This window comes from Candoia aspera, chromosome 3 (assembly GCF_035149785.1).
Source record: "Candoia aspera isolate rCanAsp1 chromosome 3, rCanAsp1.hap2, whole genome shotgun sequence".
In the NCBI taxonomy this organism is placed as follows: Eukaryota; Metazoa; Chordata; class Lepidosauria; order Squamata; family Boidae; genus Candoia; species Candoia aspera.
The window spans coordinates 110,025,822-110,038,326 of NC_086155.1; the positions used below are offsets into that span (position 1 = coordinate 110,025,822).

At 42.9% G+C, this 12,505-nt stretch overlaps 1 protein-coding gene across 1 annotated transcript; it reads left to right on the forward strand.

Annotated features, from left to right (window-relative positions):
- Positions 1–2,379: 2,379 nt before the first annotated feature.
- LOC134494649 (leucine-rich repeat-containing protein 52-like) lies at positions 2,380–9,092 on the forward strand. The gene is made up of 2 exons (XM_063299898.1): positions 2,380–2,974; positions 8,596–9,092. Exons 1-2 carry the CDS (start codon positions 2,380–2,382, stop codon positions 8,850–8,852), a joined length of 852 nt encoding a protein of 283 aa, XP_063155968.1. The 3' UTR covers positions 8,853–9,092.
- The last annotated feature ends 3,413 nt before the right edge of the window (positions 9,093–12,505 follow it).

Below are 12,505 nucleotides of genomic sequence, written 5' to 3' on the forward strand. Positions count from 1 at the left end.
ACAAAGCAAAACAAAACATCTTTGCAACACTTTAAACAAACTCTATGGCTTCAGTGAATATTCAGGCACTCCCATATGAAGATTCTGCACCAGTTCTAAACTAGATCTGGATCTCTGTGATCCCACAACACGGGTCCTGTTTGAGAGCTAATCCCATAAATTATGTGCTCCCCTGCAGCGTATTTAAAACTAATGTAAAATTAATTTTTCTTTGAAATACAGAGACTCCATGGAGCTTGTGGGTGATCTATTTCCACAATTGCCGGAATTCTTTCCTTCTGCCACCACCTAGCTCCTGATCCTAGCAGGTCTGTCAAGCGGAAAGGTTTTTCAGCTCATCATAGAAATGTATTTATTTTTATTTATTTTTCAAATTTCTATCACTGCCCATCTCTCCCAAAAAGGGAACTCTGGGCTGTTTACAATAAAATCACAATTAAAACATATAAATTACAATATAAATAGATCTATAAAAATAAAATAAATATAAAATCCAAGCAGCACAGATCTTGTTTGTTGGGGAGAGATCTGTGATACTAGCCACCCCCAAGATGAACTGGTGGCCCTGCCCCCTCAAGCAAGGCGGCGGAACCAGGATTTTAGGTTCTTCCGGAAGTCCAGGAGTGAATGGGCCTGTCTCACCTCCAGGGGCAAAATATTCCAGAGGGCGGGTGCCACTGCAGAGAAGGCCCGCCTCCTGGACTGCGCCAGATGGAATTCCTTTACCAGCGGGGTCAGCAGCATGCCCTCTCTGCATGACCGGGTGGGGCGGGTCGATGTTATGGGGATGAGGCGGCCCCTCAGGTAACCTGGCCCCATGCCATGTAGGGCTTTAAAGGTGATAACCAACACCTTGAATTGGACCCGGAAGCAAACTGGTACCCGGTGCAGCTCGCACAGCAGTGGTGTCACGTGCCGATCTTGGGGCACCAATAACTGCTCATGCAGCCACATTCTGGACCAGTTGAAGCTTCCGGATACTCTTCAAGGGTAGCCCCATGTAGAGTGCATTGCAATAGTCCATGTGGGAGATGACCAGGGCATGAGTGACTGTTCAGAGGGCCTCTCGATCCAGGAAAGGGTGTAACTGGTGCACAACACAAAGTTGCTCAAAGGCCCTCCTGGCCACGACTGCCACCTGCTCTTCGAGCAGGAGTTGTGAGTCCAGGAGGACCCCCAAGTTACACACCGGATCTGAATGGGGCAGTGCAACCCCATCCAGAACTAAAGATGACAACTTCCCAGATACCGAGGAGCCATCAATCCACAGCCACTCCGTCTTACCAGGGTTCAGTTGAAGCCTGTTGTTCCCCATCCAGGCCCACACAGCCCCCAAGCACTGAGAGAGGGCAGCTACCACATCACTTACTTCACCCGGGATGGAGATATATAGCTGAGTATCATCAGCATATTGATGATACCTCATCCCGTGGTGATGGATGATCTCACCCAGCGGTTTCATGTAGATGTTGAATAGGAGGGAAGAGAGAACCGAACACTGCGGGGTGCAGGGTCGGATCTCTCCTATCACCACCGATTGGGACCGGCCCTGGAGGAAGGAGGTGAACCAGTGTAAGATTACGCTACCCACCCCCAACCCTGAGCCGGCCCAAAAGGATACCATGGTCGATGGTATCAAAAGCCACTGAGAGGTCAAGAAGAGCCAGGATGGATGCACGCCTTCCATCCCACTCTCACCAGAGATCATCCATAAGTGCAACCAATGCAGTCTCTGTCCCATATCCTGGCCTGAAATTGCTGGGTTTTTCCTAATACAGCTATACAAATGTACACAATATGAAGGATACAGAACTGGAGAGTATAGGGGCCAGCAATTTATTTTATTTCCATTTTGCATGGAGTGGGGTTGTGGATAGAATTCATTCTTTTTTTAATATGTGGGAAATGAGCATGTGTGAATTATGCTCCTTCACATAAGGGATGCCTGCCCTCATGCTTTGATTTGTCCTTAGAATTTACCCAATTTCTCTTGAAACAGAAAGTTGGCATGTAATTAAGTCACTTGTACACATATACCTTTCACTGTAAGCCAGCTGTGCCAAGAACCTATGAACTTACCTGGAGCTGACATAAAGGTGTCAACTGGCAGCCAACATGACATGGAGATCTTCTGACAGCAAGTAGCTGTTTTGCACTTTCAAGAAAGGAAGCTCTCTCCTCATTTAATCATTTGCCAGGGCTCTTGATGGGCAGAGAGCATCAGGAAGAACAGCCAGCCACAGCTCCCCTCAAGATAAGTCTTGAAAATACATGGCTTCTGCCCCAGATCTTCATGGAAGCTATCAGGGTCCAAAGAGGGAAGTGTGTTCCTTACGATATCTTGTCACGTCCATTTCTCTCAGCTCCAAGAGTGTATGGATGGTGGTGCTCCTGACTAGAATAAGCTGGACAGTAGGAAGCATAAGCTGTCCCAAGGAATGCACATGCCAATATCTGGCTGTCAATTGCACAGGGAAGCTGCTGGAAGAGTTCCCGACTACAATTCCACTGGACACCAGGCAGCTGATCCTGGCTCAAAACAAACTCAGCTACTTGCCCTCAGTGGAGTTGAATTTTCTCAGTGACTTGATCTACCTAGATTGCAGCAGCAATGCTTTAGGAGAGGACCTGGATTTCACTTTTGTCAACATCATCAAGCTTGTCTACTTAGACCTCAGCTTTAACAACCTCACACAGGTAACATTTGGCACCTTTTCACAGCTCAGCAGCCTGGTTGTGCTAAAACTCTCAGACAATCCCAGCCTCGTGGAGATTGAGAAGGACTCTTTTGCCAACAATACCTGGTTGAGGCTTCTAGATGTGAGCCGGTGCAGCTTGATGTTCATTGACACAAGTACTGTCAGGGACCTGCCCAATCTGAGAAGCCTGGGCTTAGGTGGGAATCCCTGGTTCTGCAACTGCTCCTTCATGGAACTGTGCAGCTGGATGGAAGAGAGTGGGGTAACTATCCCAGGTGAGTTTGAAAAGCTGAGATACTTGGGATGTATTCAGTTCTCAGACTAGGGGGTTATTGTATGACCAGCAATTTCATGATTATACTTGCACTGAACTACTACTGTTCCTCCTCAGCTCATGAAATAAGTGTGAATGTAAACTGTGACACATTTTACCCCTGTGGAGGTTAATAAAAATCTCTTTAAAATGAGATAAAAACTTCTACATTTTTGCATTTAAAGCAAAGGAATACAGAATAGTTAGGGGGGCAAAGCAGAAAGGAAGAGTAGCAAATTATTACCCAAAAAATGGTAGTATGAATATGACAGAAGTAAAGTATTATATTGTGAAGATGTTGGAGAGCAATTCACTAAAAATGGGTAAAGATGCAGCAGTTTCTTCTTAGGTCCTTTTTCTTTAAATAGTACTTAAGGCAGTAGATCTCCTTGATGCTTTCAAGAATAACAGTAGGCTCATTTCTGAATCTTACATCAGCTTCTCCAGTATTCTGAATGGTATCCTTATTTTATTTAGAATTTTGGTAATTATTTTTGTTGTCTTCTTTGTAACTAAGATTGGCAAGACACTATGTAATTCACAACACATTTCAGCTTACACAGGTAGTTTTACACTATTTGGCTTCTTCCATTAGTGTTGCTTGATAGTCAATTCCTATTCATGCATCTCAGAAAAGGCAAGCAGGATTGAAAAGATAGGCAACTAAAGTATTGGCTAAGAGAGTTCCACTTCTCACTGATGTCACACAATTCAACTATAGTACTGCTGTCCACTCTGTGTCAAAGAGCAACACTGTGCGTGTGAAATAAACACATCATTTTGCATTCCTCTGGCTTGCATGAGGGCAGTGGTTAATCTTTAATGCTCAGTGTAAGGTTATCCAACAGCAGGAGCTCCTCTTTCCTTCCCTTAACTGAAATAAGACACATCTTGTTCCATGTTTGCCAATGGCACAAGATAGCACTGATAATTGGGTGGCTTCAGTTGACTGCTAGTTATTGTGCAAGAACAGTTTGGACAACTGGTCTATTCACCCCACCCTCTAGTGGACTAAGATAAGGATGTATGATATTCCGTGAGTCATTAATATATTTAAGGATGAATGTGTTAAGGAATCCTTGTGGTGATGTTACAGATGTATTGGATAAGGAGTGAATATGTATGTGTTTTGTATGCAGATGATTCTGCACTGTTGGTTGAGAACCTGAATGGCTTGCCACATCTGGACCAAGGCAACAAGTACATGGCAGCAAAGAGATACTGAGAACTTTAACCTTTTGCTGTCACAGACCCAGATAGGACAACCCTATTCACAGCAAATGTTAGATTGTATGAAGCCATGAGGAGTATATATCTGAAAATTCATGTATTAATGACTAAAGTAGTTCTGTTTAACAGTAAAAATTAAATGGATTGCAGGTTATACATAACCAGTGGAAAGCTATGGCAAGTAAATTAATTTGTGTGCCTTGGTAAAATGCTTATTAAATATGGGGAAATGGAGAGATATTAAGATATACAATTGCTGACAGAAAGACAATGGGTAGTATGTGGTATGTTCAAGGAATTAACGTTTGTTGAAAGAAGTGAAACTGGCTTTGTACAATTATATGATCCTGTCTACTTTGTTGTCTGTAACTGAAAGGTGAGTATGTCAGGAGAAACATAAAAGTAAGTTGGATGTAGTGGGATTGTTTATTTTAGGAGTGTGTGGTGAAATAAGAAAGGTCAAGAATGAATGGGGAATGAATGAATGAATGAATGAATGAATGAATGAATGAATGAATGAAAAAGTGAGTGGCCAACATGATACTGAGATGGTTTGATCATATAAAGAGAATGAATGAAGACTGAATTCCAAAACAAATACATTGTAGGAAGAACAAATGGGTTGAGAGGAAGGACTGATTATTGGATGAGGTTGATGAGATACTGAAAAAGAGAGATCAGAGAGTTTTTAAGAACAAAAAGTAATGTATCCACTGGTGTGTGGATGTGGTACAAGTAAGGTTAGTTTGCAAGGACAGAAAGGTACGAAGAGGCACAGTGAAGATGTTGGTGAAACCAGATTTAGCTATGTTTCCTTTTCTTTCTCTTACCTCATGCCTGTAATAAATTTTGTTTCCCACATCTCCCTCCTTTTCTGTACTTTGCATAATGTACTTTCCCTGAAAAGAAATAGCTTGATTGTCATGTATATATTTGTATGGGCAGGTGTGAGTGTATCATAGCACGACAACCAATAGCCATCTCCCTGTCTTCTGAGACAAATTAGTTCTGCTTTAGGTATTCAGAAGTAAAGATGCAGGAGAAACTAAGCTTCATTTCCTCTTTCCATGCTTCTAGGACAGATCCAAAGGCAGATGAAGTATTTTCTGCCACTCCACTGAGAGAATACAATAACTAAGTAGATAACATACATACAATCCAAGGTGCAATTCCCTGCATTTACAATTAAAAGATGGGAAAATTATGGGACAGATCCTTTGCCTATGGGCTTGGAAAACTGCTGCCAATCAGAGTGGCCCATGTGACACTGAATGAATTGTCCTAAACATATCTGTACAAGTTTGTGTTGGATGAGAATGAGAAGTATGCATATGGGAAATATGAGTCACTCCCACTTCATCTGCTTCTGTGGATTATGTATTCCTAAACCATCCCAAAATTAACTGGATTCCACCATAGCATAGCCTACAGAGACCCTGAGGAGCAAAGCCCAAAACATTTTGAAATTTATAAAAAAGGTTAGAGCTAAAGTAAATGTGGCATTCAATATACTATTTTCAGAAGAGATATTAGGCTTATGAACTACAATCTGGGCCTGTGGTACAAGGCTATGGGGTTAACCCTTTCCCAAGTGTTATTTCCCCAAGAGAGTTCACAGTAGTCGCTATACAAGGGCAAGGTTCTATATAGCTCTGAGACCTCAAACTAATTAGAACCAAATTGTGGTCAGTAGTTTATTGACCTGTGGCCAATAATAAAATGCTGTGTGTACTTCCAAATGATTCAGAAGCGCTCTGGACTTTGTGTGAACATGCCACTTCTCTTATGGATTAACAGCCCTTTTTTTTTCAGGCTTTCACGCAAGCCTGAAAAATAATATCAACTGCTTTATGTAATCATCTCATTAATGTGACTTTTAAACCAGTCACAACTTTTTCTCAGGGCTGTGTAGAAGCTTCAGAAAAGATGAGCTGTTTTAAAGAACAACAGAGAGAGGCTCTATGCTAGGGGAAAAAGCAATTACTCAACTAGATTTAAGATGCTGGTATTAATATATGAAACCTTAAACACCCAGGCTAACTAAAATAATGCTTCCAAAGCCTTTTCCCTGTTTGCAGTTTGAAGTGGCCCCACAATGCCCTAATTACCCAAAGTCCTCCATGCAACATTGGGTTCAACTTGTTCTAGCTTATGATTTAAACAGCCATTTCATGTACTGGAAAAAAAGTAGTCTCCCCCGTCCCTTAATTAAATATTACCCTGTATAGATTTGTATACATCCACTCTTGACCATCAATTATGGTCATGATGATGTCTGGTGACAATGTGGATACAACCAGAAGTGTGTTTGGAACATGTGTAGAGATGGTGGTATACCCTCCCCTCCCTGGTCACAGGTCAGTCTCTGCCACTACTATTTTTCTTCAAATATTCCCTTCTGTCCAGGTTGTGTTTCCTGAATTTCTTTTACAGATACCACTTACTCTCCTCCTATTATTGAAGTGAACTTCTCTCTGAGGAGAAGGAAAGCAGAGTCCCACTTTTTTGGAGGAGGAAGAGAGGTGGTAGCGATGGTATATTTGTGCAGCTCTGCATTTGCAGTACTCTAAAATGGAATCAGAGTAGATTTAGCACACTTGCTTTTTCTTATTGCATCCTGAAAATAAGTTCATTTAAGGTGCTCGACTAGAGATTGTAACATCCAGTCTTCCCTTTGGTGTGAAAGCTGTCTGAGTGACTTTGGTCTGAGTGACTCTCTCTCAGTCCAAGCCACCTCACAGGGTTGTAGTTGTGGCAAATTTTAATTTAATTGAAATTAAATTATTGGATTTTGAGCCACCCAACTCCAAAAAGACTCTGGGCAGCTTAGAATAGTTGAAGTACATAATTTAAGAAACATGACTGCCTGGACAAAACCACATCACTAACATTCAAAAAAAGATTCAACAGGGACTCCACATACACCTTAACCTCAGGCCTGGGAGCAGAGCCAGGTCTTAACAGACTTTTGGAATACTTGGAGAGTGGGAGCCAGATGTATCTCTGGAGGGATGTTGTTCCAGAAGGCACGGGCTGTCGCAGAGAAGGCACATTTCCTTGATCCCACAAAGTGACAATATTTAATGGAGGGGGCCTAGAGCATACCCACTCTGCCTGAATGTACTGGATGAGCACAAACAATTGGAGACAGGCAGTCCTTCAAATAACCAGACCCAATGTTATGAAAGGCTTTATAGGTGATGACCAGCACCTTCAATTGCATCCAGAAGCCAACTGGTAACCGATGCAGCTCGCACAGCAGCAATGACATTTAGGCATAGCAAGGAGAATCCATTACTGCCTGAACCCCTACATTTTGAACCAGCTGTAGCTTCCGGGTGGTCTGCAAGGGCAGTCCCATGTACAGTGTATTGCAATAGTCAAAATGCAAGGAAAACAGGGCATGAGTGACCATCTGAAGGCTCTCCTGATTGAGGAAAGGATGCAACTGGCGCACAAGACGAACCTATGCAAAGGCCCTCCTGACCACAGCTGCCACCTGCTCTTTGAGCAGTAGCTGTGAGTTCAAGAGGACCCTCACATTGTGCACCAATCCTGAATGAGAAAGTACAACCCCATCCAAGACCAATAGTGGAACCGTCCCTACCCCAGGGGCCCTAACAGTCTTGCCAGGATTGAACCTGAGTCTGTTCCTCCCCATACGTATCTAAACAGCCTCCAGACACTGGATCAGTACATTGACAGCTTCACCTGCACAGCCCAGGGTTGAGAAGTACAATTGGGTATCATCAGCATACTGATCATACCAGACCTTGAACTGACAGATAACCTCACTCAGATGTAGATGTTCAAAAGGAAGGGTGGAGCGTCAAACCCTGAGGCCTCCACCCAACAAATCTACTGGTAAGGAGTCCAGAAAGACAGCACAAGGGTTGAAGATAGTTGCTGGGTCTGTAAAAGATGAAGGTCCCAGACATCCTTTGCTAGTAGCTCTCAGAATGGTATATACAGTCCACCTTGAGCCCCCAGAGAAGAGAGATACAGGGTTACATTATGACATGTCCCATATATGGGGTTTTACAGGAGATCTCTCTATTTTAACAAAGAGTGTATCCTGTATGGTATTTTCAGTTATAATGACCACCAGAAGGCAGCACATGACCAGTTTCATCCTTATTGGAACTCTTCAGATGTGGGTAGCCATAAATTATTGTAGGCTCAAACCCTCACCCAGGAAATGAACTCATGGATCTTCCCACTCTAGATAACTAATTACAGTGCATTCTGAGAGCTTCTATATATCCCTTCCTGCAACCACTGAGTACCATCCTTTGTTGGTGTGATTTCTAGCACAAACCCAGGCCTGTTGTCATCCCTGTGTTTCCTCTGCAGACCCAGCCAATGTCACCTGCTACAGCCCTGTTTTTATGCATGGCTTGAAAATGCTGGAAGAAGCACAGGAGGAACTCTACTACAAGTGCTACATCCATTTCAGTGACCAAGACTACCTCTTTCTTGGGTTAGTTGGCTTTGGTATATTCTCTGCTGGCACTGTGTTGGCCTGGCTAATGGGAGTATGTGCAGTGATATATGAGCTCTTAACTGCCACAAGAAAAGATGACGAGGAGGAAGAGGAAACAGCCAACTAGGCTACAAATGCCTTGTGTCTATGTGTAACCAATGGAGCCTTATGCATGTTTATTGTAAGTATTTCCCAGGGTGTTCACTAAGCTTGCAGTAACCTGTAAAGCAAATCTTTCTGAAAACAGTGGGACTTACTTCTCAGTAGACAAGCATAGAAAGGTTACACTGAGGCTGCAATCATTAGCACAACTCTACTGATGTAGATCCCATTTAACAAAGTGAAGGGTTTTTTTTTATTTTACATATTTTATTCTGCCTTTAATGATGATTCAGAATAAAAGTCAAAACAATAAAAAATAAATAAATATTACACTTTCACATAGTATCCCATACACTGCAATACACATACATATCACAACTATAAACCAAGGATTATTATCATCAATCATCAAAATCATCATCATTTCAACCCTAAAATAATTGTGGAAAATCCATCTCCAGAATATGGGGAAAGAAGGAACGTTGCAGATTTATCTAGGCATCTTCATATTTACTGTCCTGCTACCAAGAAGCCCCCAACTCATATATTTTACCTGGACTAAGAATTACACTGTGAAATAAATGTCAGCCTGAAAGATTCTGAGGATGGGACATCAGAGAAACACAGTCTTAAAAATAACAGGATTGCCAATGACAATTGTGCGAGAAAATACTGCCTAGAACGGCAGTGCTCAGCCTAAGGACTGGAGCTAGCTTGAATAAAAAAAAACTATTCTTATGTTTTTAAGTGCATTTCTTCAAAACTTAAACATTCAATAACTTTCCATCCACAATGAAAAAAAAATCCATGAGTAATAATAAAGCATTGTCGTACTCACCAGCACTGAAAATCATTCTAATGAATCCCTAGCATCATCAAAAGTTACCTTTTACCTGGGGCTGGACATCAAGCATATTTCACTTTCTACAGAGGGATACTCTATCCCCCTGGATCCAATCACAGGTCTTTTAGGGCATGGGACACACTGTTCCATTCTTCAGGGAGCTCATCGTAAAGAGTGGCTTGGCCAGGCAATTCCCTCCTCTCCTGGGGATGGAAGCCAGCACCAAGATGGGACACCTGAACTGAGTTATTGGTCACTTACAGGAAACAGAACCTTCAAAAGAGAGCACAAAATCCATGCTCCTTAGATCAAGAGGGTCCCACATAACACAGTTTGGTTACATATACAAGGCAAGCATTCCCAAGGAGAGGGATAGAAACAAATAAAAAAATAGTCCACCTGCAGGGTAGACAAAGCATCTTTCTTTTCTGGTCGTGACCAAGCAGGAGCCATCAGGAATGGCATAGAGACCCATGTCCTCCTAACCCTTGGGCAACATTACTCTGTTGTCAAGACACCCAGAAGACATTGGCCAGAGTTGTGAATGAGCATACCATGGTACTGGCAAGGGCATTGCTCACCTGGCATATAGTATGAGGCATCACAAGATCTCTGACTAGCAGAAGCAAATTCACTTTTCTTCTATACTGTAGTAATGTGGACCACTGTGAGAAGCAGCTCATCCCCATCAATATTCACTGGCATTCTCAGGCATACAGTGGGGGAAAGGCCAGCTGCAGCACTAGCTTTCACCTCACTTTCCTTGCTCACTGTTTAACAGGACTTTGATCTGAACTGCCCCCCACCCTGTGTATCCTGCACAGAGCTCTCTGGGGCTCATTTCAATCTCCCCCCAAATGACTCAGTTCTTCCTGCATTTCTGTAGGGATGCTTTAGAGTCCAGGAAGACGTCTAGTGTCATGGAAGTAACTCATCTGATGGGTGCTCTTCCTCCCCTTGCATGAGGACAAGGCTTCAGACTGAAGCTTCCATGCCCCTCTTTATCTTCTTCCTCAGAATTCAAGCATAAACAATTTAGGTCATCTCAGAGTTGGAAGCCTATAACAGATTGTGGGAAGATGGCCAAAGGAGCCTCCAGAAAGCATCAGCAAATAGGCTGGAGTAGTCAGTCTCTCTCTGGGTTGTCTGCAGGGCTAGTCCCTTATATGCTTTCTTCTGGACTGAATATGTATTTGATATTCTGTCTGCACGTAGTGCATGTGGTAGTTATGGGTTGCACATGGTAGATGTGAGGGACCTGGAGATCCAGGAGCATCCACGGAACACATCATCCCAGTTCATGAGGATCTTTGGCTACATGTTGCTACATAAATTTCTTGTTTTAATAAACCACCTCATAGAAAACTATTGCTGTATGTTGGTCTTGGTAGTTAGCTAACCTTGTTTGGGCTGAGGAGATAACCAGAGTCAGGCATGGCTAATATTTGGATGGGTGACCAGCAGGGAATTCCAAAGCCATAGGCAAGACTGGACAGTTAAAACAAAATCCTAGAACAAGGCAGTGACAAGCCACTTCAGTACTGTTCCCAGGAAGAATTCCATGGATGTGTCCATGTAATCATTGGAAGTCAAATTTGACTCAGGGGCATCTTTAGTTTTACTATGATTACTGTGAATACTTCGTAGGTACTCTATGTAAATAACATAGGAGCAACCACTGTTAGTCACGGGAGTTTTTCCTCATATGTCATATTATGTAATAGGTAACACAAATTGCAGCCAAAAAAATAATACAAATAAGTAATACAAAGTGACCCCAAAATATATTCATATAAATTTAAAGGGAAAAAACTCTATTGCACTGCCCCCGAGACCATGAGAAATATACATACACATAATGTGCTTGATCAATACTTGCTAGTGGAACTGAATGTACAGCCAACGTTTTAAAGGGTTCCTCATGGCCAAGTTAGGGTGCTACACACCAGTCCTTTTGCTGGCAGAAAATACTGGCACAAAATTTACTCGTGGCAAAGGAGGCAATCTCTATCCCACATTGGCACGATGCTGGCAAATGGTACTGTCCTTTACAGTGTACAGGGCACACTTAGGACAGGGATTTTGGATCCCCCCAGCTTTGTTTCCCTCCCCACCCATCAAATGTCATCAGCTGGTGGGAGAACATGAAGAGATCACTCTCATTAACAAGGGACAGGGCTAAAGCTCGAGGAGCAGGCAAGTTTTAACAGATGGCTAGATTAGTAGATTTAGGCCTCTGTTAAAGCTTGCTCTGGTTTGGGGCAAGTGTTCGTGTGGGTTTGTTCAAAGGAAGCCCAATTATCTGATCCTCAGGCTCTTTGGGGACATGAATTCAGAATTAATCTGGAAGAATGCTAAATCCATGCCCCAAAGCAGCCCAAACAGCAACTAACGAGCATGAGAAGAGTTGCACCATGATGCAGCAGAGACAGAACCAGCTCTCTCTCTCCTGCTTTGCTATAGAAATCTACCCTCCCCACCACCACTGCTGGTCAGTTGCCCTACAGATTGATCCAGGTCTCTGAGAAGGGGATCAGTTTGGAGACCTGGTGGATAAATGGGAAGAGGCTGGTTGGCAAGAACTGAACTCTTTCATTGCTCAAAGCAGAATAGACTAGTAGACAATGACCAGAGCTGGGGAGGGCCCACATCAACTTAAATTCCCAGTAGGTACCAGGCTGATCCTGGGGTCACCTGTTAACAACACTAAGCAGGGGGTTGATGAAACATGTCACACTGTACCTATGATAAAGCTGCCATTGCTTGTTGCCTGCTTTAAAGGGAAAATATAACTTAAATGTCAGAATGTTGACTGTCTCAGTTACAGGTTGCGG